The sequence below is a fragment of the Equus caballus genome, chromosome 26 (assembly GCF_041296265.1).
Source record: "Equus caballus isolate H_3958 breed thoroughbred chromosome 26, TB-T2T, whole genome shotgun sequence".
NCBI lineage: Eukaryota > Metazoa > Chordata > Mammalia > Perissodactyla > Equidae > Equus > Equus caballus.
The window spans coordinates 47,522,603-47,546,915 of record NC_091709.1 but is presented as its reverse complement, the minus strand read 5'-3'; the positions used below and the strand labels follow the sequence as shown (position 1 = coordinate 47,546,915).

General features: G+C 62.0%; 1 protein-coding gene and 1 non-coding gene across 5 annotated transcripts in view; both read right to left on the bottom strand.

Moving 5' to 3' along the window:
* Window positions 1–24,313, bottom strand: part of COL18A1 (collagen type XVIII alpha 1 chain) — a 110,178-nt gene that overhangs the window by 74,499 nt on the left and 11,366 nt on the right. For 2 of the 4 annotated variants that reach the window (XM_070252597.1, XM_070252596.1), the window contains exon 3: window positions 15,459–15,638. The exons of the other annotated variants lie outside the window; for them this stretch is intronic. In XM_070252597.1, the coding sequence (XP_070108698.1) occupies window positions 15,459–15,638 (180 nt within the window). The remainder of the gene's footprint in view (window positions 1–15,458; window positions 15,639–24,313) is intronic. 4 annotated transcript variants of the gene reach the window in all.
* Window positions 11,672–11,814, bottom strand: MIR9026 (microRNA mir-9026). The gene has a single exon (NR_128040.1). It is a non-coding gene; the product is annotated as a microRNA mir-9026 (primary transcript).

Here is a 24,313-nt window from a genome sequence, read left to right as displayed (position 1 = left end):
CACCCACCGCAACCTGGGAGAACAGCCCCATGGCGTCCGCTCACCCCACCCAGTTACCGCTGGAGAAGGGCCGCCCCGTGCCCAGCTCGGCCCACTCCCACCTTCTAAGCACAGAGTGCTCTGACACCACCCCAGCCCGGCCCACCAAGCATTCTGTCTCCCGGGTCTGGGATACAGTCCAGCCTCAGGATTTTGGAAAGCTCCCAGGTGATTCCTACGGGCAGGTGGGTGTGAAATAAAGTCACACAGACCCTGGTGGTTTCCAGGCCACGTGGAACAGACCCCGGGCTCCTGGAGGAAGCAGTCAGCCCTGGTCCTGAGCCTGGGGAGCCCACTCTGCCCCTTGCACGGGCCACACAGTGGGCTTGTAGCTCCCGATTTCCCCCCAGAGAGCAAGGGGCCCCACCGAGGGCCACCCACTCAGGGCCTCTCCATGGCTGAGAGGCCAAGGGGGACTCGTAGCCCCCGGTGGCTGGCATCCAGATCCTCCGCCAAACCCCCCTGGGATGGCACGTGCTTGGAGAATGCAATCAATTCCACCCAGCATCTGGGGAATGTAATTAGGAGGGTGAGTTGGTGCCAGAACAGCCAGGAAACAGACAGCTGTGGTTCGGGCCATGCGGCTCCTTCTCCTCCTCCGGAGAGGCCCAGAAAACCGGGGACGGCCAGCTGCCAGCACCCCCCATGTGTCCCCACTTCTGCCTTCTCACGCCTGCTGGCAACGGGGAAGGAACAGGGCTGGCTGGCCCACAGGTCCTGTTTCCCGCACAGGCAGCCACCAGACACACCTCAGTCTACACTGCTCCAGTTCTCGCTCCCGGCTGAACACAGCACTGGAGGCCCTAACTCAATGCTCAGCCTTGAACCAGCGCCAGGGGTCGGGGGTGACACGGACGCAGGGTCCTTCCCACGCCAGGCTCTGCACTTGGCCTGAGGGTCGCCCGCAGATGAGGCTGCCCCGCAAACCGCCAGCCACACTCTCCGCACCTGCCCAAAACTGCCCCAAGGCCAGTAACCCGAGGAAAACTGCGCTCTGGATGCCGACGGGTTTGCAAACCCTGCGGCCGCCCCGTGCGGAGAAGATGCCCTGGTCACGCCGGGGACGACGGGCTGCCGTGCGGGGACTGACCGCCAGGGGGAGCCACAGACCCAAGGATTCTGGGCCAGCACAGAATGCCCAACCGGGGGCTGAACCCAAAGTTCACCCTGTCTTCACTTTGTGGGACTTTTAAAAATTATAGCGTACATATTGTAACACAAAGGCCTAGGAAGTAAAAGCAGACAGCCCTCCATCCACAGCCCAGGGACCCGTCCGTTTCTCTTCCTCTGCCCGCACGCAGGCAGGGGGAACCAGAGGAGAACTCCAGCTGCGCTCCCTCCATCACTGGAAGCTCCTGACACCCAGGGCTCCAGGCAGGCCGACCCGGGGCGACCGTGTGCATCAGAAACACCAGCTCAGGCCCATTTCCAGGTCCATCCCTGCTGCCCGGTGGGTCTTGTCTGGTTTGGTGGCTCTAAATGATGCTGAACTCAGGTCCTGACAGGTGGGTGGTTCTGTGTGTGGAGCACAGACTTCTAAAGACCGGATCACCAGGTCACAGCGAGGAAGACCCCAGAATTTAAGGAACAGAGAGGCTCCAGTCCCTTCTGAGGAGAATGCGTGATCCACGTGCCCACCACGGTCACGGGCGCAGCTCCTCACACTGCCAACAGGATGGTAGGAAGGCGAATCTGGTTTCCTCCGTGGGATGAACATGTTTTGCATGTGGGATGGACATGGATCTTTGGGGCCAGAGGGCAGATGGTGGTGGGCAGAATAACGCCCACCAGGACGTCCACATCCCACTCCCTGGGGCCCGGGAATAGTTTGTGTTAACAAAGGGGAATGAAGGTGCAGGTGGAATTAAGGTTGCTAATCAGCTGAGCTGAAAGATCCTGGATTATCGGAATGGGCCGAACGCACTCACAAGGGTCCTTAACTGGGAAGAAGGAGGCAGGAGAGCGGGAACCAGAGAGATGGCATCTCAAAGACTGAACTGGTCACTGCTGGCTGTGAAGATGGGAGAGGGACCATGAGCCAAGCAATGTGGTGCCTCTAGACAGGAAACGGACTCTCTCCTGGAGCCTCCAGAAAGAATCAGCCCTTGACACCGAGATTTTAGCCCATTTCAGACTTCCAAACACAGAACTGTAAGAGAATAAATCTGTGTAGTTTTAAGACACTAAGTTTGCAGTCACTTTACAGCAGCCCCGGGACACTGCCTGCCTGCCTGCTCCGGGGCGGGGCCCTTTGCACACGACCACTGGCACCGTGCCTCCTCGCTCACGGGTCCCTTCTCTGTCCTGGCTCTGCTCCTGGGGGCCCCTCCCGAAGCGCCCTTTGTCATCAGGGGCACATGCTTTCTTCTGTCATCCGCTTTGCAAATACTTTCTTCTGGTTTGTCCTCCTCATCTTTCTTCTGTGCTTACTTTTCATTTTCAGGCAGTGGCCCTTCCATCCTTTCCTCCCTCCCATCTTCTGAGGGTCCTGTCATGTTTCAGTGCCCTCACTGTGAGGCCTCGGGATATCCCTGAAATGACAGCCTCATGATTTCAGTTTCCTTCTTAACCTCTGGACCTTTAGGCCACCGCTTCTCAAACTGCAGGCCCCTAATCTACTGTGGCAAATACTTTCGTAAAATGCGATAAAAACATCACGGTGATGCCCTGCTGCTGTAAACGTTTCTACACAGGTGCTGTCACTCTGCACTCACCTCAACACAGACCCGGGACGGCTCCCGTGCGCTCCCAGGAGCACTGGCCAGCCGTCTGGACTCTGTTTTTACGTCACATGTGGGGGCATCTGAATCTCTTTTCTTCCAGCTGCATGGACACACCTGCTAGAGCCATTTCATATGCAAACCACTCTCTCCACGAGAATAACAAGGCTACTTTATCCACGTAATGCACGTTACTGCAGCTAGGGTGGGCCCGGCGCCCAGCAGTCCTGAGCAGGCAGTAAACATCCAGGAGTGACCAGGGTTCATCGGAAAGCCAACTGCAAACCAGGCCTCGGTCAGGCTCAAACCCAAGGGCCTCCCCACTTCCTGGGGTAAGCTGCCCCTCTAACCAGACCACCAGCCCTGCAGACAAGCCCAAGGCCAGGGTGTGGCTCGCTGGATGGGGGTAGGGGCAGCCTGCTGAGGCCGCAGAGAAGCAGGACAAAGAGGGAGAAGTCAACGGAAAGGATAAGGGTGGGCGAGCTGTAAGCCCACCCTCTGCACTGCACCCAGTGTCCACGGGCTCTGGAGCCCCTACCCGGGGTGTGAGTGTGCAAGAAGGAGTGTGCATGTGTGAGCACGTTCGAGAACGAGTGTGGGGGGTGACCATGTGACTGTGACACACTCTCCACCTCCAGAACTCAGGCAATCGAATGAGCCCAAACCTGGGAGGGGACAGTGCCTCCCCCGGCTGGAGCACAGGGCTGGACACGCGGGGTCACTCCATCAGTCCTGATGGCCCCTCCTGTCTGCAGCCTGGCAGCGAGCTCCGTCCTGGCCTCAGTCCAGCCGGTGTCCAACAACGGTGACCTTCTGGCCTAATTAAAAGTCCTTCTGGATCCAGATAAAGCTGGAAATGGATATTCCATCAAGCTTTAAAATCACAAGAAACGCGGTCTGCAGGAAGTTATACAAGTGAACATCAATTCATCCGGAGACGGGTTTGTTTTCCTGGGGCACCAGCCAGCCCCTCTTCACAACGCGCTCCTGGCTCACGCAGGCCATTCCCCCCTGAGCTCGGCTGGACGGCATCCAGGAAGGAGGGTGGCCTCCAGGCCACATCCATCAGGAGGTGACAGTGCACCTGTGCTCCCCCGTCTACCCCTCCTGACGGGCCGCTTCTCAAAGGATGTCCCACCTGCATGGCCCAAGACCACCTGTTCTCATGGGGATCCCCCAGGCCAATGTTCCACGGGGACGCCAGGAAGGCATGAGCACACCATCAGTGGTGTTTTAGATGAATTTCCTTTGAAAATGTTCTTTCTCAGAGACGGTGTTGTCTACAAGGGCCCCAAATCATCCTGGCTCCGTAGAGCGAGCCCCAGAAGAGGAGCCGGAGGCCCCAACACATCCCATCCAGGCCCCGCCCAGACCCGCACCTGCTGCTCTCCTGTGAAGGGTGGGGGGCTGGGTACTGACGGCTTCCCACCTGCCAGCCACACCAGGAGGGGCTCCCCAGCTTATGGAGGGAAGTACGTCCCCCTCCTGATGAAGAGTCACACGCCCGCGCGAGGGAGCCCCAAGGGGGCAGGGGGGGACCAGGGTCATCATGACGTCCCATGGTGCCCCAAGGCCAGAAGTGGCCCCTTCACCCCATGGGATCCCCCTCGGTGGTGTCAGCCCTCCATCTGCTCCCACGTGCAAGCTCACACCTCTGCTGCCGGCCCCCGACCTGGGCCCCTGCCCACCCCACCAGCTCACAGCACCCCTGCAGCCCCGCTGAGGTCCTCCCCGAGCCCGCCAGCCTGTCCCTGCCTGAGCCACCCACTGAGACCCACCTTCCCCGCCGGACCCTTGGGGCCAGCTGGGGCTCCCTCTGCCAGAACGGGAGCAGTGGCCTCCAGCACCCACCAGCGACGGGGCTGCCCTTCCAGATGGCTCTGTGGCCACAGCTGAGTGCCGGAAGCCGGAGAGTCATTCAAACTGCTGGTCCTCAGCACTCAGCCCGAACACCTCGCCATGGACCAAACCACTCCCTCTGGGGAGGCCGGAGGCAGGGGCACTGCTGAGCCTGCAGACAGGGGTCGTGTGGCAGGGATGCGCCCTCAGCCCCTGGACACAGGGGCACCAAGGAGTGAGTTCATCACCTTCCCCTCAGCCTGCCCAGAACCCTCACCTGCACTGGCAGGCCTGCCTGCGGGCTGCCCTCCACCCGGGGTGTGCACGAGCTCCTCCCCACCTCATGCCGTGGGGGAAGGGGACGGAGGCTGAAGCGACAGAAAGCAGGGCAGCTGGTGCTCCAGAGACAAACCCACAGAGCATGTCCCTCCTGAGAACCATGGGGAGCAGACACTCCCTCCCTGACGTCCTCCCCACCCCGAGGAGGGTTTGCCCAGCTGGGCTCTCCTCACACTGTAGCCTGTCTGTGTAACATGAACAGCGACGCAGCAAAGCTTCCAACTGTCTAGAATGGCCCGTTCAAAGGCCCTGGGGTTGTGCCATACCCAGAGCAAGCCCGGTGCCACCCAGCGGAGATGAGCTGGGCGTCTGCAGGAAGCCGGGGTGGGCTCCGGGGGCTGAACGCCACCCCCACGCCGGACCCCCGGCCAGGAGGAGTTGGCGCCCCCACCTCTTCCAGCTGCCAGCCTGGCCCTGAGACATCCAGACCACCTGTGCTGACACACCCTCACCAGGTGAGAATGAAGCTGAAGGCACAAGGTCCGAGCTGCAAATTCGGTCTCCTGCTGTCCTGGTTTCTTCTCCACGTTGATTTTAAACGTGTTGTGACAGCCCTTCTTGGAGGCGGTAAACATCTGAAGTTCACCTGGACTGAGGCACGGGGTCCAGGGCTGCCTCGAGTTCCCCCAGGTGATCGAGGAAACCAGGCATGTCTGCAGCAAGGGCCAACAGAGGGACAAATCCTCTGACTGGGACGGCGACCTCGGCCTGGCGCAGACGGGAAAACGGCCGGTTACCCAGCTGGGGTCAGTGGTCTCAGGGGCTCCCACGCCTGTCCCGGCACAGGGCACCCCGCCTCTTGCTCCCCGAGGCCCGGTGTCAAAGGGCAGAAACGCTGCTGTCCCTCGTCCTCCGAGGGCTCCACTGTCACCTCGCCCCACCCCTCGAAGCCACGTCCCCTGGGCTTCTAGAGCACGCGCCCGTGGGACTGGGCATCCCTGAGAAGCTCCCCCATGTCACTTGGCTCCTGTCCCCCAGCTAAACGCACCCCAGCACCACTGCGCCATCCTCACGGCGCCTGGTGTGCCCGGTGACTAGTGAGCCCATTTGCAGGAGACAAAAGCTGAGGCATAGAGAAGACACAGGACTCACTGAAGTCACACAGCCGGCCGGAGAGGTGCTGGTGGTCGGCGTAAAGAAAACAATGAGAGGGGCCGGCCCAGTGGCACAGTGGTTAAGTGCACATGTTCCGCTTCGGCGGCCCAGGGTTCACCGGTTCGAATCCCGGGTGTGGACATGGCACTGCTTGGCAAGCCATGCTGTGGTAGGCGTCCCACATATAAAGTGGAGGAAGATGGGCATGGATGTGAGCTCAGGGCCAGTCTTCCTCAAAAAAAAAAAAAAGAAAAGAAAAGAAAACAACCAGCGACAGGACGAGGACTCATGACCCCCATGGCTCCAGACGCAGCCGACACGGTTCCTTAAAGGGCTACCCTGGACCTGCTCCTGCAGACGGCGCCTGCCATAAGGACAAACCCGGACAGAGGCCACGAAGGCCGCGGTGGACGGGCCTCGCACAGGCCCTGGAGGAGGCCTGTTTGATGGAGCCGAATCCAGCTTCCTGGCCTCTGGGACCCTCCCACCTCCCAGGAGGGGCCTCGGCCCCAGGAAGCGCAGGTGGCCTCCATCCCTCCGCAGAACAGGGACAGCCCCCTCCACGCACACGCCACGACCTAGTGTCTGAAAGTCTGTCAAGAATGTACCTAGAAAAATGAGGATTTTTTAAAAAAATTTTTAAAGATTGCACGAAATGTTCCGTGCCATCTTCCAAACTTCCCACAGACATCTGAACCAACTCGACATGTTTCTCTGTCCTTGTTCTTCTATAAGACTCATAAGGTCAAAAGAAATTAAACATTAAAGAGAGTCTGTGACCTCTTTCAAAATGAAACCACTGTAATTATTTTCTTTGGCTAAACTATTCTGTCAAGTTTCAAAGAGGATTAACATCTGTGCAAGCTGCTGTTTCTCTAGAACCTATTTGGAGTTTTCTCATACAGTCGTTACGGGAAGAGGGGACAGGGCGCCCTACTGGAGGCATTTCTTGGGGTCAACTTAACGGTGCTTTTGACCTAACGCTGCAAGTCCGGTGGGCGGCCAAGGGGTCATCCCGACTCGCGCAGTCCTTTGTTTCTGACCACGGGGCGGTGAGCGAGCTTCGGGGAGGAGGAGCCCAGACTGCTCCCTTCCCAGGAGGCACCTCAGCAGGCCCCAAGTCACGTCTTCACAGCACAGAGCCCACAGGGGCGAGAGAAGGGGACCCCACCCTGGGTGACCTGCTCCGGAGCTGTGCGCCGTGTGTGGCGGGGGACACGCAGGAGCATCGAGACGCCCGGGTGCAGCAGAACCTCAGGGGGCTGCCTCTGGAGAGCCCACCCTGAATGGGGGCCCACTGCTCGGCCCTCGGGGCAGGCTGGTCCTGGCCAAGCTCACAAGAGGTGCCTTTGGGGGGTCCCTCCCCCACCCATGGTGTCCTCCCAGGGACCCAGCCTCAGAATGGCCTGCCCCACCCCCGGGTCTCCACGCCCTATAGGCTGCCCACCCAGCCCGAGGCCGTGCCCTCAGCCAGGGCCAGAAGCAGAAGAGACACCTGCCCAAGGGTGGGCATCTGCTCCACTGAAACCTGACAGCAACTTGATTGGAACAAGTGCCTGAGGACAGGAAGCATGGGGTCCCTGGGGGCCTTCTGCAGCCGCCTCCCACCATGGACCTGCACCATCAGGGGGCATCGCTCGGGGAGGCCCTCAGAACCCCCCTTCCTCCAAGGTCCACCTCTGCCCATGCCAACCCCGGGCCCAGCCGGCTCCCTGGTCCTTACCGGCCGGCCCCTGCATTAGTCTTGGGCCTGTGTCCAAAACTGTCTCAAGTAACAGACATTGAAAGCCACAGAGAGCCAGGTTGGGGGGGGGGGCATCTCTGGGGGCCTCGGGGACAATTCTGTAGGGTCTGGAAATGTATCCAGCACAGCTACTGGGGCCTCAAGAATGTCACCATCTTCTGGGGCGCTGGGAACCCCCATCAGAATGAGTCCTCCTTCCCTGTGCCATCAGGGCCTGGCTTCCGCCCCCGGGGCCCCTGTGGCTGCTGTGTGGGGTGAGTCCTGCCCTCCGCCTCTCCAGAGCTCTGAGCAGTGGGAGGCGGGTTCACACAGCCCCCACCCCATGCTTGCATACAGCAGGCGTTGAGTGGAGGCCTCTGCAGATGCGGCCCTGCTGCCCTAGGACCCCAGCGAGCTGGGCAGGACCCGCTCTGCTCTGTCTCCGGCCCCTCGCAGCCTTGCCTGACAGCCCAGATAAGCCGCTATGAATGGAATGTGACCTCCTCCTGGGATGTCAGCCCCCAGCCTTGCAAACAAATCACCTGGAAGACAAATGACCAGGCGCCTGCTGGACGGAACCAGCCCGTGGGTTACAGACAGCGGGCTGCACGGCCCCCCACATTCCTGTACATTCCTTCAGATCCCCACCTCAGTCCCCGTGCTGCCCGCCAACCCGCCAACCCACCATGTGGGATGACCGAGCCAGCGGAGCCTCGTGACCCCAGCTTCCCGGGCCGGCCTAGCCCCTGCTGACGGCCTGCTTGGTGGAAGCGCTGGGGCCAGGGCATCTTCCGGCAGCCTGCCTGCCGTGCAAGGCCTCTCCGTGTGGTCTTTGCCTAGAAATAAAAGCAAATTCACCCAAAGAACCACAAGACCTGAGGCCAAGACGAGCCCTCTCTGCATTCTTGGGCTTCCAGCGACTTAGGCAGCCACCCACGTCCTCCAGCCGCCTTTGTAACAGGACCCAGGGTCACCAAGCGTGACCCCGAGCCCGCCCTGGAGGACCCAGCCCCTCCTCTGGGCAGAAGCCCAGGGCGCGCCCCCTGGAATCCTCTCCCAGGCACCCAGGCAGGTGGCTGAGGTCATGGGGTGGCGGGGGGCTCTCATCCCACCACGGTAATGGGTTCATGCCACCTGCCCTGGAGGAGGGCCAAGTGATGAGAGCTAGGGAGGGACCTAATACCTGCTGGGAACTTCAGCTTGGACCCACCGTGGAGAGTCCTGGTCCATGTCAGGCCACAGCCAGGACCCCGGGGCCACAACCCTGCTCAGTCGACACGACGCCCCCGGTCCCCAGTGTGGAGCGATGGGCCCTTCTGCGGGACCAGCGAGGGTGGGCATCAGGGCGGGTCAGAGGCAGCAGCCCAGGGAGCCAGGCCAGGGCTGGAAGCAGGAAGGGGTCACACAGCAGCCGTCACCCAGCTCACAAAGGAGCTGAGACAGCGGCCGAGAGATGCTGAGGAGGAGGAAACAGACACAGTGAGAGGAAGACACATCCAGCATCCATCTGGTGTAGAGAAGGACCACCGACTCGACTTGACGGCCATCAACGGTCACGGCACCGAAAGACTCATGGCCCGAGAGGCACGTGCTGCAGATCCATCTGTCTGTTGCCTGCTCCAGGGTGCGGATGCTCCGTCATCTCTGGGTCCTGGGTGCCTGCTCATAGCTCGCTCGTCTGTTCAGAACTTCAAACTGGAAGAAGATGCCTCCAGCCCCATTATGGGACCATGGAGAGGAGAAAAGAGGAGCTCTGGGAACTGGGCCTTCTCAGGATGCAGTTCTGACCAGTGGAGCCTGCACTGCTGCACACAGTAGGTGGACACACGAATGGACAAGTGAGCGCGTGGATGAACACAGGCCTGGGCATCGGGGCCAGCGTGCCGGAGAGTGCCCAGCTAACACGCTCTGCCCTCCTCTGGCGCACGCGCCTGCCTTCCTTGCAGCGACCGTGTTCCTACCGGCCCCTGGCCACCTCTGCTGAGCTCTGTGATGCTGAGTCAGAGAGAACGGCGTCTCTGCGTCCTCCCCTCCCTGTGCCCTGGCCTTCGGTCTTCGGAGAGGCCACGGCCTGGACACGATTCCACACGGGGCACAGAGGAGGACTCGTAGATACGGCCCGGGACCGCTGTCAAAGGAGGTCAGTCTCTAGTCCAGAGACGTCCCAGTTACATAAAAGATGTTTCAAAAGTTAAAGAACCTGCAATAGAATATTGTGCAGCCATAACCAGGAACGAGGCACCAACACACGACAATGTGGGTGAAGCCGGACAACGTGAGGCTCAGTGAGAGAAGCCAGACACAGAGGACAAACGCTGTGGGATTCCATTTGCATGAGGCCCCGGAAAGGCACCTCCCCAGAAAGGAGGCAGACCGGTGCGGCCAGGCCCCGGAGGGTCTGCTCACGGGCATGGGGTTTCATGATGAGAACCTTCTGGAACTAGACAGTGTGATGGTTGTATAGCACTGTGAATGTTCTAAACGTCATCCAACTGTTCACTTTAAAGTGGCTAATTTTATCCCATGTGAATTCTACCCCAAAAATAAAGTTAAGGAATTCAACTGTTACCCAGCTGACAGAGGAGAAAGCATACGACACACACGGACACCAGCCACCTCGCGTCCCGGAGTCTCCAGAACTCCAGTCCCAGTCCCCGGCTGTGCTGGGTGAGTCACTGCCTGCACTGGACCATCGGCTCAGCCCATCTCGGGAGGCCTCACCGTCACACAGCACGTTTAAGGCGCAAGGCCTTGCTTGCTCCGAGAGCGCCCGTGCCCACACCCTGCACAGCGCAATGAGATGCGCCCTCAAAGGTGCTCATGGAGGGAGAGTAGGGGGCAGTCAGGAGGGCTGCACTGGGGTGGTGTGAGCACCTCCGATCGTCTGGTCCTCCGGCTCCCGGGACGATGCCAGGAAGCAGCCATCGCCACGGAGCAGCTGGAGCCACAAGAGGCCCCAGGGCAGTGAGTCACTGCGTGTTAGTCAGACCTGAGCTCAGTGCCCAGGTGCCAGCCCGCATTCCTGGGGCCTCAGCTCCTGGCCTCGCCTCCTCTCTGCTTGTTCCATGGGCCCCGCACACCCAGCCACGGGCCCAGCGCTCCCGAGCTGACTGACAACAGGTCAGGGTGAGCTGTGCTGGGCGACAGAAATCAGAATCCAGAGCCTGTGGGACTCAGGACGATGGCCAGCTGGGACCCCACCATCCAGCAATGGGGCTGACACAACCACCGCAAATCAAGAGGGCAAAAGGGACGTGGTCAGCAGTGGGTCACTTGGCCCGACCTCGAGCAGAGGCGCCGGCAGTGAAGCAGGCCTCCTGGGGCCCCCCACCCCCCCGGCCTCGGATGGCCGTGTCCCAGCACGCAGGCAAGCGAGTGAGGTCACCGCTGCAGTGCACGACGGGCAAGAGGGGGCCTGCCCAGGAGGGGCGGGGCCTGCTCAGGAGAGGCGGCGCCCGGCCCACGGGTTTGGCACCCTCACCAGGCAGCATCTCGGCCAGCGCCCAGGCGGGGTCTGGTGTCTGGGCGGCCACAGGAGGCAGGGCTGTCTGTGATCGAGGGGGAACCCACACCTGCCTCCTGGGGTCCATGCCCAGAAGTGAGTGGGGGCGAGGGGCAGGGAGGGGGCCAGGGCCTCTCCGGGAACATTGTGCACACGTGGGAAAGAGAGAGATGGCACAGGAGGGGACACAACACTTTGATGTAAAAGCTCTGGTGGGAGGGAGGCTGACAGGGAGGAAGCAGCAGAGTGATGAGCAGCAGCTCGGCCGGTCCAGCTCGGGGCCATCCCACGGTCACACCAAGTCCAGGCGTCTCGGTCGACGGGGCCCCTTATAGATGCTCCAAAGAAGGCTCAACACACACGCACGCAGTCATGGAAAGAGATTACCATGGCGTTAGGACAGTCTCTTCCTTCAGGACCCGCATCGGGGGTGTGACGCCCACGTGCCCTGGAGGATGTCAGCTCAGACCCCGGCACTCCCTCTGACATGCTCAGCCCTGATGCAGACCCTCGGACAGCTCCTTCCACACTGGGCCCGTGAGCGCGTCCACTGGGGTCCTCCCACCTCCCAGCCAGCGGCGGCTCTGGGACCACCAGGGAAGAAAGCGATGAACCCAGTGAGTCCACAGCCAAACCCTAAATCCAGGGACGCCCGAGTCATCAACAAAGGATGCTGCCTCCGGGTCCGGTGGGCGGACGGAGTCCAGCAAATGAAGGCAGGGATGCACCTGCACGGCGCACACCAGGAGCCAGGAGCCCCGCGGCTGCCTCAGACGCAGCCCCACTTCAGGCTCAGAGCTCAGCTCAAAACTTCCAAAATTCCAGCAGGGAAAACGCTGGGCCCTGTGCACAGTAGGTGCTCAGAAAAGGAGGACAAGACACAGGAGGAAGCCCAGCCCTCCCAGGCGAGCTCCCCACCTTCTCAAGATGACGATCTCCATCGTCAGGGACCCCACAGACTGCCAGGCGCAGACACTTCAGCTAGGACACTCCTGCCCTAAGGGCCTGGGGTGACCCCAGGCTTGAGCCCCCACACCCCCTTGCCGGCCACCATGGGCACTCAGGCTCCAAGGCTGGCCTCCCAGGTGGGGACAGAGGACATGCCACCACGTCCTCAAAGCCATGAAGCCTCAGTGCTCCTGTGCTTCTCCAGCAAGCACTTGTGGTTCACAGGGTGCAGCCACCACCCTCGCCCTTCCCGGGGCACCTGCAGGCTCCTCTGGGGTCCAGGCGGGTATAAACGGAAGCCACTCATGGTCCCCAGGCTGCTCTTTCTGATGTGGTCCCCAGGCCGGCCCCGCGCAGGCCTGCAGAGCCTGGCTCTCCCTGGTTTGCTTGGGCAGGAGGGGACCCCGAGCCCCCCGGGCCCTCGCACGCCCTCCAGAGCGGCCAGTGGGCACAAGGGGAAGCGTTCCTGCTCCCCAGTCTCAGGGATCACAGACGCCCCTCCGTGGTCCCTGTTCCCTGGCATCCCAGAGTCATCACAGCCTCAACCACGTGTGGACTGGCCCACAGCCCGGCCAGAAGCTCGCAGTCGGCCGCGGTTCCCTGCCTGTCCACTTGTGAGGGTCACTGCCCGTCGTATTCAGATGTCACACCATCCCCCGAGGCGGGGCTGCAGGAGGCTCAGCGAAGGCTTCAGAATGACTCGGTTAAAGACAAAGGGTTTAAAAACACGGATGTCAACTGGGATCTGGGCAAGGCGACCGCAGAAAGACAAGAATTTCAAGACGGACCCACTCAGCCTGGCCCGAGCCCTCTCGCGAGTGAAAGCAGTGACAAGAGCCGCGCGTGCCGCTCCAGTGGGGCTCGGGCAGAAGGACACGCGGAGCGCCGGCAGCCGGGCCACTGCGCACACGGGAGTTTGCCCGCACAGACGTGTATCTGCACTTTCCAGCTGATCAATGGGAGTCCTGACGGCCGAGGCTCAGGGCACCGTCTCCCCTCCCTCGCTTCCTCTCCCCGCCTCTTGCAATATTATTAGGGTTTAAACTCAAACAACTAAGTTCACATCCGGGTGCAGCCACTTCCTTCAGGGCCCGGGAAGAGCCCTCAGCCTCTGGATCTGTCCTGCAAAACCATGCAGCCTCCTGGGGAGCATGGGGGTCCCCACCAGCCTCCCCCCGGGGGGACCCCCACACCAAGCCCTCCAAGAGTTTCCTTCCTGGCACCCACGTCTGCAGCCCCAGGCCCTGCGCCTTCCCCCAGACAAGGAAGGGGGGGGCCTTCTGGCTTCAGGAACGGGAGCCCTGCAGGTGGCCCCTGGGCAGCCTGAGCGCCACCCATGCCAGCCCCATCCAGCACCCCCGGCCCCCGTGAGGCTTTACAGCAGGGAGGTGCTGAGTGAGCTGCGGGATCCTTATAAGAGGAAAGGAGGTTTAGGAAACGAGAAGTCAGAGCTGGGGCCGATCCCACACAGACGGGAGGCCCAGAGACAAAGATCCTGCACCACAGTTACCCAGAGTGACAGTGAAGCCCACAGCCGCACCGCAGCCCCCGGCGTCCGGAAAAATTTCAGGTTTGTTGTCCCTGCTTTTGTCAGCACAGGGCTGCTGACCGACTCAAAGGCACACAGGTTTGGAAGGCCCCCACGGCCGGCCCAGGCTCCTCCAGGGCTGTGGCTCCACCCCGTGGCCCTCAGGGTCGTCCTGTGAACTGAGAAGTGCCCTGCTGCCTCCTCCTTGAGGCCCCCTCCTGGCCCTGGGGTTTTCATGGGGCCTCAGGCTGCCCAGGAGCAGTGGCCTGAGAGCCTCCAGGGGCGCCCCTCACTGCCCAAAGCAACCGCAGCAAACGCCCACGAGGCAGGAAGGGGGAACGGACAGACAGCCACGGGCCTCAGTGGGGCCAGGGCTCAGACCGTGGGAGACTAGTGGGGTCCTGGAACCTTCAGAGCAGAGAGCTGCCTGGTGGGAGCGGCTTCCCGGGAGCTGTGGGCAGCGGACGGCGCCCGTCCTCCCAAACCGCAGGCCAGAACCTCAAGAATGTGTCCTCAAAGCCCCTGTGCTCTGAATTCAGGGCACGGTCCACACCTCAGAGTCAGTTTGAGAGGCCGGCCTCGCAGACGGGCCCACTCGTCACCATCATCCTCTCGAGGTCTCTCAGCCGGAGCAGACCAGAGGCCGCGCCCCTCACTCAAGGTGACGTTCTCCGCAGGGGACTCCAGGCCGGCACCAGGCAGCTGGGGCGGTCACCATCCTGCGGCTTCCCCCAGATAGTCGCCCAGGGTCCCACAGACAACACACAGCAGAGCTGGGCACCAGGTGTGTCCACCTGCAACCCGCCCACCTCCCCACCCCCTTCCCTGCCTTAGTGCAAGAGGGACCTCCCATCCTCTCTCGTGGTCCGAGCTCATCACCGACAGGTGGCACAGGACATGCTCAGGCTGTGCAGCCCGCCAGCAACAGCCAGGGCCCCATTGCACTGCAGGCCCTCGATAAACGTGGATTTGCTCTTCATCGGTGTGCAAATCCCTGTCTCCTCCCCAGGAAAGGGCCAGTCATCACTAGGGACACTGAGGCAGGCGCCAGGGCAGGAGGCAGCCCGCCAGGGTCCTTAAGCGAGACCCTCTCCCGACCCCACGGTGCCAGCGCCCAGCCTCAGTGACTGTCCAGGGCCCGGCAGTGGCTACCCAACCTCCCCCAGGCCTCGCTCAGTTTGCCGGCCTGACTTGGCTTCCCCGGCATGCAGACCCTGCGGAAAGCAGCTCTCCACTTGCCCACACCCAGGTACTGCTCACGAGGTTCCGCCTTAGATCCCAGATCAAAAAGCCGAGCAGGAGCTCCTGGTGGGGAGCTGGCCATGCCTGGCCACTGCCCGCACGGGCGAGGCTGCCGAGCCCTTGTCCCGAGGCCGCCCCAAACTGACCGGCGAGGGCTACACCTCAGGACCTGGAGCCAGTGCGAAGGCACCACCGGGGCCATCTTCCCGTAGCTGTGACAATACATCTGGGGTGAAGACAAAGTTATCCCTCTGAACATGGGAGGCAGGCGGCAGGCCTGATGGGTGGTTAACGTCTGACGGAACCCAGGAACCCGAGACGACTGGCTTGGCAGGAAGCCGGGGGCTGCTCGGCCACTCAGGGCGGGGGGAAGGTGCCTGCGAGCACCGACCCAGGCTGACCCTGCGGAGACGCGGGCTCAGGGAACCAGGCCGCCGGTCCTGAGGTCAGGTGACCACACCCACCCCGGCCTGTTTGTCCCACCTGGGAAACGCCCTGGGCGGCAGCTCCCGCATCCCCGTCTCTTCGAGTCACCTGGACACACCCTGCAGGGTGAAGGGGAGGTGACAGAAGCTCTCGAAGGCCCCAGGCCCAGCAGAGAGACAGCCCTGGGAGTGGTCGCTCTTCGTTCCCGGAGCTCAGCAACGTGACTTCCACGCTCGTCTGCGGATAAAGGAGCATCAGTGACAGCTGCCACACAGAACAACACCAGAAACCTCCTGGACCTTCTAGAAACTGCCCACCAAGTTAAAGAAGGGTCCCCCGCAGCACAGTCGTCTCCACCCGGGGACAACGCTGGCTCTCACATGGCCGGCGAGGGGAGAACCCACGAGGGTGCCCTGTGCCCTAAGACAGCCCCTCGAGCCCTTCCTGGTCCCACCTGGCCTCCTGCGCTCACGCATGCTGATGACCAGACCCACCACGGCTGCCAGCATTCCTGCAGACGCCTCTGCATCCCAAGTCCCTGCCCAGGCCCATCAACACTGTCCCGCCATGACCTCAGATAGGGGACCGACCGCCGATGCACCCTGACCTAATTCATACAAAATCCTCATTCAAAAGTCCCTCCACAGGCCCACTTGGGAGGCATTTATTGGGCCTCTGCTGTGTGCCCGGCACAACACTGGGTACCAGGGGGCCCCACCATGGTAGGAGGACGGCAGCCAGGGTACCAATGCCCAGGGCTCCAGGCGGGGGAAAGGTGGGTACCCGGAGCAGAGGGTGCAGGTGCTGGGTCTGGGGGCAGTTGGGTCCGCCAGGCAGGGAGGAAGTGGAGGGGAAAGTGCCCCCTCAAAGGGGGCCCCCAGGGAGGGGCCCGTGGCCTCTTCCCTCCAGGTCAGACTGGGGACCAGCCAAGGAAGCCCCTCCCTGTGTCCCCAGGATGCCGGGTGTGATGGAGGCAGGAGGGAGGGAGCCTGAGGGGAGAGCAGGGGGTGCCAGGGCCTCTGAGCCGACTCCTGGGGGCATCTGCACTCAAGTTAGACCTCAGGGTGAGCCTGTGAGTGTGTCTGTGTGAGTGTGAGCATGTCTGTGTGTCTGTGTGGTGGGCACATGTGCATGTGTGAGTATGCATGCATGGGTGGGCACATGGACATGTGTGAGCATGTCTATGAGTGTGCGTGTGTGTGGTGGGCACGTGGACATGTGTGAGCATGTGAGTGTGAGTGTGTTGGCTTGCACGTGGATGTGTGTGAGCGTGTCTGTGTGTCGTGGGCACATGTATGTGTGTGAGTGTGGTGAGTGTGCTTGTGTGGTGGGCACGTAGATGTGTGTAAGTGTGTGCACACAGACATGTGCGAGCATGTCTGAGTGTGCACATGTGGTGGGCACGTGGACATGTGTGAGCGTGTCTGTCTGTGCACATGTGTGGTGGGCATGCGTAAGAGTCACCACTGGCCGGACATCCCAAAGGTGCAGTGGCCTGAGAGGAGTGGCTGCCCGCCCTCTACACCTACAGGAGGCGTTGTTGACGGGTGCACTGTCACCTCCCGGGCAGCAGGCTGCTGGGCCTCGGGGGCAGAGATCACAGAGGCCGGTGACCGCAACGTCTGGCTGCTGACCCCTGGGAGCCAGCGGGAGGGAGGCCCCGTACAAGGCAGGCAGCTGGCAGTGACGTTGGCTTCAGCCACCTAGGAGCAAAGATGCAGCCTGCTGACCCCCCCCAGTGCCCCACAACCCTCATGGGCAGAAATCACGGGAGGCCGGCAGGAGCCCCAATGGAGGCGGAGTTCTCTGATCAATGAACAGGGAGGAGCCAAATGGAGCCTCCAGCTTCTGCTCCTGAGCGACTTTCAAATCTGCTGGCTGCAGACCGTTCTCACCCTTGCGGAGCCTGGTGGACAAGGGCCAGGAGCCGGGGCTCAAGTGCACGGGCGCTGGGCCGCCCCACGTGGCCTCGCACGCCGGGAGGAGGCCATGAGGGCTCACAAACGTTCCGTGGCCCCTGAACCCCAGCCTCCCAGGCTGCATCTGGGCCACATGATGGACAGGACAAACGGGAGTGCGGGGACCATCACCTGACCGAGGCCCCAAAGACGGTCGTCAGCGGGAGAGGGCCCTGCCGACCATGTGGACCTGTCTGCCGTGCTCTGAGAGGTCAGGATCACTTGTCACCACAGCGCAGCCTCCTACTCTCCTCCGGACATGGTGCCTGACTTCCGGCACCCGGCCTCACTCCGCCCCCTGCCCTCCAGCTACTACCAGCCCCTGGAGGCGACGATTCCTGCTGCTCAGCCCAACTCCTACTCAGGTGCTGCCTCCACGTCCAGCTGCGATGCTCCCCGGGAGCCGGGCACAGACCCTGAATCCACGGGGCTCCCCGAATGCCGACAGCAGGGTCCCTTGGCAAGGGGCACTGAGCGCACAGCACACGACTCAAAATTTCCATAAGGACAAAACAGGCACCGGCATCATGGCTCCAGACACTTCCAGGGACAAAGTCCAGTCTCGCCCAGAGCCCAGCTGTCTGTCTGTCCTCCAGGAGCCTCAAGGGTGCTGAGTGGGACACACACAGGCACCAGCTAACCAGACATGAAGTAGGAGCCAGTGGAGATGCCACTAGGAAGCTGCAGGGAGGGACTAGTCTTCCAGCTGAGACACGGGCTCAGGGTGGACGTGGGCTGTGGGTGGACGCGGGGCTCAGAGTGGACACGGGCTGAGGGTGGACGCAGGGCTGAGGGTGGACATGGGGCTCAGGGTGGACACAGGCTGCGGGTCAATGCAGGGCTCGGGTGGACGTGGGGCTGGGGGTGGACGCGGGCTGGGGTGGACACAGGCTGGGGGTGGACGCAGGCTGGGGTGGACGCGGGCTCGGGTGGACACAGGCTGGGAGGGGACGCGGGCTGGGGTGGACACGGGCTCGGGTGGACAGGGGCTGGGGGTGGACGCGAGCTGGGGGTGGACGAGGGTTGGCGTGGATGTGGCTGGGGGTGGACAGGGGCTGGAGGCAGATGGGGGTGAGAAGCACAGATGGGTCTCGGGCAGCAGTGCCCTTCATCCCTTCCAGGTGAAAGGCTGGAACGTGCAGCAGGATGGACACCCTGGGGCTGGGGTGTGGTCCACACAGCCTCCAGTGGAGCCTGCACTGCGCGACTGCCCACCTCCCCCAGCCCCGGGGCCCAGCGAGCGTGGCTCCTCCTGCCCTTCCATCCTGTGCCTGCACCACCAAGTCTCAGTGGCCAGCCTGAGGGCAGCTGGCCTTCTCCCTGAGGTCTTCCCTGCCCACTCCCCACCGCTGGCCCTGGAAAGTTCCAGAGAGCAGAGGAGCGGGCCCACACCCTGGCAGAGCCTCAGAACGCCGGCCCCACCAAGTAATCCGGTTGCTGGGATACGGGTGGGGGAGACTCACAGCCCCGCGGGATCAGTGCCTGCACGGCCGACCTTTCCCCTCCTTCCCCAGATGTAACGGGGACCCAAAGCGTCCGTGCCATGAGCTGATAGCACGAATAAAGGAGGAAGCTGCTGTGCTGCCTCGTGGGACACTCCTGCGGCAGGAGGGCCATCCGCTACCTGCTCCCGGGCTGCCATGGGAGCTGAGCCCAGCCGCGGGCCGAGCTCAGGCCTGCACAAAGGGGCTTTCATCCATGGGGACCTCACGTCTTTAATTAGCCACGAAAGAACCCGAGACCATGGCCTCCCCCTGGCCCTGCGCACCCGAGGGGGCTGTTCCATTAACTCTGGGCTGCCCACAGCCCTGCGGGCCGGACGGGTACAGCTCCTGGGCCAGGCCAGGGGCCGGGGCCCCACCTGCTCTGCGAATGCACCCAACAGGTGCGGGGCCTGCTGGGTGCTCAGTGTCCACTGCGGACCTGGATGCCCCTGCACATGGCCTCCTGCCCCTAGGGGCTGGCGTGTGGCTCGAGCAGAGCCCAGAGGTCGTGTGGGCCCCCCGAGCACATGAGAACCGATCGCCAACAAGTGGCATGGGAATTGTGCTATTTACATCTAATTTCATTTTTCTCCAGAAGCTGATCTGTTCAGTCTTCTTTTCGTGCATAAAAGCATCTACACGACTCCTCGTCTGAGTCAGAACTGCCTGGGCCCGGCCCTCAGGCCGCAGGACAGATTAAATGACCCGTATTTGAAAGCAAGATCGCGATCGCGGGCTGGTTCCCAGGGTGACCCGTGGGGAGGGAGGCTGCAGGCGAGGGGAGAGGGCGTCTCGCTCCCTCCCCCACTTCTCCTGTGCTCCTATATGGTTCGGGGTTTCAAATACTAAGTGTGCCTTTCTGTTCAACTTGCATCAATTGACAAAATGAAATTGTTTCAAAAATCATGAAAACTGCACAGTACGACCAGGCGTCCCCAGATCCGTTCCCTAAACACGGTGCCCAGCCAAGGCTCTGGGAGGGTCTGCCCGCCCGTCCTGCAGTACCAGCCTCTGACATTCACCTGCTGACACAAATCCGCTGAGAAACTCTCGTGCTTCGTGGAAATTACAGTCAGGCCAATGCACAGCTGTGCTCCCATCCCCAGGGCACAAGCTGGGGTGGAGGCAGCCGGCCCCAGCCTCACGCAGCTGTGCACCCCGCAGCCCCAAGAGAAAACTCGAGCCCCACAGCTGGCACTCACGATCGGCCACTGGTCCCATGAACGGCGCAGGCTGTTTACCGAGGGCTGGCCCTACCCTTGTGCCACACCCTGGGGGTCGCAGGGCCCTGGGCCCCAGCACCAGGCACCCAGAGCTCAACCCTCTCGAATGTTCTGAACTCGGGTGCTCCAGGTGTGTGCATCCTAAACACGGCCCCAGAAACCCCAGGACAGGGCCAGCCGTCTCCAGCTGGGTCCTGAGCTCTCTGACCTGGCAGTCACTGTAAACACAAGATAAGGGACACCTGGGGCAGCCCAGTGTCCTCACTTGTCTTTTATGGAGAATGATAAAGTCGACCTGCACACGATCCCCGCGGCCTCCATTCCCGCGAGGTCCAGGCAGGTGATTCCCTCGGCGGATGGCTCTGCATCCCGTGCCTTCCCAGCTGTCCAGGCGGCCACAGCAGGTAGTTTATGGAGCATAGTCTGTGCTGGCACCATGGGCACTGGAGGCTCACAGGCCAGAGGCGAGACTTGGGAAACTGCAGCTGAGGGTGGGGAGACAGCTGGGGGGACCCCTGAGAGGTGATGCTGCCCTAAGTCCCTGGGAAGGAGCACGAGCCGCCCCCCTGCAGCCGAGGGTGTGGAGGGGACAAGAGGCGGGCAGCGCCAGCTCCAGGAACCAGGGCGCGGCCACCGCACAGAATCTGGGTTTCTTCTGCAGGGCTGGGGTGCCCGCCAGGAGCCAACCAGAGCTCAGCCTCACCAGTGGCAAAGGGACCATCCAGGGTGGCCAGGCCAGAGCCTGGTGGTGATCCTTTTTAAGATCCCATGACGAAGCCTGAATGCGGAGGCTCCCCACATCACCTTCACCGGCCACATGGCAGACAGCTAGACACCCCCAGGCCACGCCCCCCACCATCTGGAACCTGGGCCCTCCCCTCCCTGGCAGAGCTCCGTCAGGGGCCCTGGCTCAGCTCCACAGCAGGCAAGAGCGTGGATGCTGGTGGGCCGGGGGTCCTGGGTCGTGGGCACAGCGGACAGCCCAGGAGGAGGTGTGTGAGGGGGGCTACTCAAAGGGACAGGTGGGCATTGTGGGCCGGCGCCCTGAGGCCCACAAGCAGGCACCTCCGTGGTCACGGGCACTGAGACGAGGTGACCAGGCAAGTGGGTCCATGCAGGAATCATCGGAAGCCCCCGGAGGCCGGGCATGAGCGCTCCCACAGACCTGCGTGAAGGGCCCCTTCTCCCAAGGAGGAGTGGCCTGAGACGGGGCGTGCCTGGGGTGTCAGGTCAGGGTGCGGGCCGGCCCGCTGCTGCTGGGCCCCCCAGGAGGATGCAGCCTTTAGGAACCGTTCTCCACCCAGAGCCACGGCCTTTCCAGCTCAAGCTGGAAACCACTGCGAGTTCTGGAGCTGGACGGTGTGACGTTGGCACCGCGATGTGGACGGCCTCGGTGCCACTGAGAATTGCACGCTGGAAAGTGGTTGGGGTGGAAAACTCTACATTCTGGGTGTTTTTCCATAATAAAGAAAAATTTTTAACAAAGTTAAAGAATAAAAACCCCACGGCACTTCCACTGTGCGATATTTCTCAGGAACGCGTTGTCCACTGAGCGGCTCTGGGGACACGAGCCGAGACCCCGCCTCACCCGGAGGACCGGGCCAGGATCCATGAGCCAGGGTAGCGCCCTCCACACGAGTTCTGGATCCTGAAGTTCAGCTGTCCACGAAGACGACAGAGCCGAGGAGGCCCGAACCAGCCTCTGCTTTATGGGTCCTTGGGGTCGAAGGTCAGGTCCACAGCCAATAAAGAGCTAGACATCAGGTCTCTAGCCTGGTCTTCCGCGGTTTCATGTTGGCAGAATTACTGCATGGACGCCACGAAAACACTTAATTCACTTTTTCAGGAGACAAAGAGGACTTGCAGACAATCTCCACAGTGCTCCCGACTCCACGTGCCGAGTCCTCTTCCCGGCACATTTGATTTTCTCCCCCATCTATTCTTCATGTTGTGGATTTTTATTCACAGGACAGGGACACCACCACGAATGGACTTTCCCGCCCTTCCCGGCTCCCGGGCGTTCGGGCTTTCGCCAGGTGAGCAATCTGCTGGGCTGGGCACAGGACTGACCAGGCGCACAGAGGCCACCCTGCGACGCCCAGAAAACAGGCTTGGGCAGCAGAGGGTGCACAGGGCAGAACCGGCCAAGCGGGGGGTGCGTGGTCGTGAGAAGGCGGCAGGCGGCATCCCCCAGTCTCTTTCCTGCAATGGGATTCTCCTCGTGCCCTGACAGTATTCCCCACAAAGTGGCCCCCTCCCATCGTGGTCCTTGAGTGTGACGCAAGCTGCGGGCCGGAGGTGGCTCAGCTTTACCTGGGTTGACACGACCGTGACAACTTACTCAGAGAAGCTGAGGCAAGAGCGGATTAAACCACAGCCGGTGTGTCGTCTTCACCGACGCTCACCCCAGCCCAGGGGTGGGTCAGAAAGTTCATGAAAGGGCTGGAGAAAGCAAGGGTCAGCCTGTGCCAACTACGAAAGAGCACAGGACACGGGCAGGACGCAGACACCACAGGAGCTGGGGCAAGCGTCCCAGGGATGCTCAGACTCCACAGCCTGGGGAGGGGGCCAGCTGGGGCCTGGGGGGACCGGGAGCTCCGCAAACCTTGGAGGCAGCAGGAGGACATAGGAGGCCAGGACAACACAGACACACAGGAATAGCCCTGAGTGAGAGGCCCGAGTGCCCGGGGGGACCAGGTGACCCCAAGGTCCGGGCAAAGAGATGGGGCCATCCAGAGGGTAAGTTAAGAACCATGAGAAAAGAAAATGGGATGTCCAGAGCTCAGCAGAGACACATCGAGTGACGGTCACAGCGAGTGACAGACACCAGGCAGCGACGTGGGGACCCAACCTTGTCTCTGGGCCCCTTGTCTTCCAGAAACCGAGCCGCAGGATGAGAAAAGAGGCCGGAGCCAGCGGCCGGTGCGGGCGGTGCCGGCTCCCCGGATACACAGTCTCCCACAGGAAGTGACATCCCAGCAACATCTCCTGAGGCGCCAGCAGCCGAGAGAAAGGAGCCGCTCCCCATCGCTCAGCGAAGCCCCCAGCAAAAGCGCATTCAGGAACAGAACCAAAAACAGGAGGGCAAAGGGCGAAGGAGACGCTCCCAGAACCTGAACTCACAGACACAAGCAACGAGGGGTCTGCCAGCCCTGAGGGTCACGTCACCAAGGAATGTCGCTCGTCACCTGAGAAACTGAGGCAGAGAAAGACACGGAGGCAGAGACTCCTAGGCAGGGAGGGTGGTAGGACGAGCCCTCTACTGTGTCCCAGCCAGGGGGTGGGGGCAGCTGCAGCTCCGGAGGCCAGCTATTAATTGTTTACTAACTAGTTAGGCTTCAATCACCAACTCAACCAGCATGTAGGTCTGCTGAGCGTGAGGTCATACACCAGCCTTGGCAGACGCCGGGTGACACCCAGGGAGGACGGGCGCTGCAGCCCAGAATCCTCGGGCCTGCCCAGGACCTGGACTTCCAAATCGAGCGGGCAATGCTGCCCTGGCCCCCTCCCCGCCCCACAGCTCGGGGAGGGGCTCACGCCCCCGCATCCCCTCTGCCAGCACGGCCGGCTTCACAGAGGACATGGCCCCCACGTCCCAGTCGTCTGGCCAGGACGTGGCCTCTGGAGCCAGCCCAGCCCTGGCTGCTCCCGACCCGGGACGGGCCTACAGACCCGCAGAGGGGCCCTGGGAGGCCTGTCTGCTCCCGAGCGTCAGGGGACGGGAACTCTGCACCCCAAGGTCCTGGGCCCAGCCCCCAGCCCTCCCCACAGCCCCGCGGCACTGCACTGAATTCCTCGCCGTCTACAGGGCACGAAGCCGGGCCAGGCTGAGCTGTCGGCCGCTCGCTCGCCCTGCCCTCTGTTGCTTTTGCCAAACGCCTGAGCTCTCAGGAAAGGTCCCCGCCAGAGGACAGGTCAGACATGCCCAATATATAGAGGCAAATGAGATGGAATTGAAAGTCTCAGGAGCCCGGCCTCAGGGATGTGGCCAATTCAGCTGATTTCACCAGTAAACCGAGTCCAGTCACTAGGTCCCAGTGGCTCTGGGCATCCCGGATAACTGAAGGCCCCCAGCAGCATCCTGGATAACTGAAGGGCTGCAGGCTCTCATCCACCCGACAGACGCCAGGTGCTGACCCTGCCCAGCACACAGCTTTCTTCACGACAATCCTTTGACCACACACGGCAGCGAGCGGCAAATGGCACTTTCTGGGAAACTGCTGTGGGACCATTTGCCTTGTTCTCCA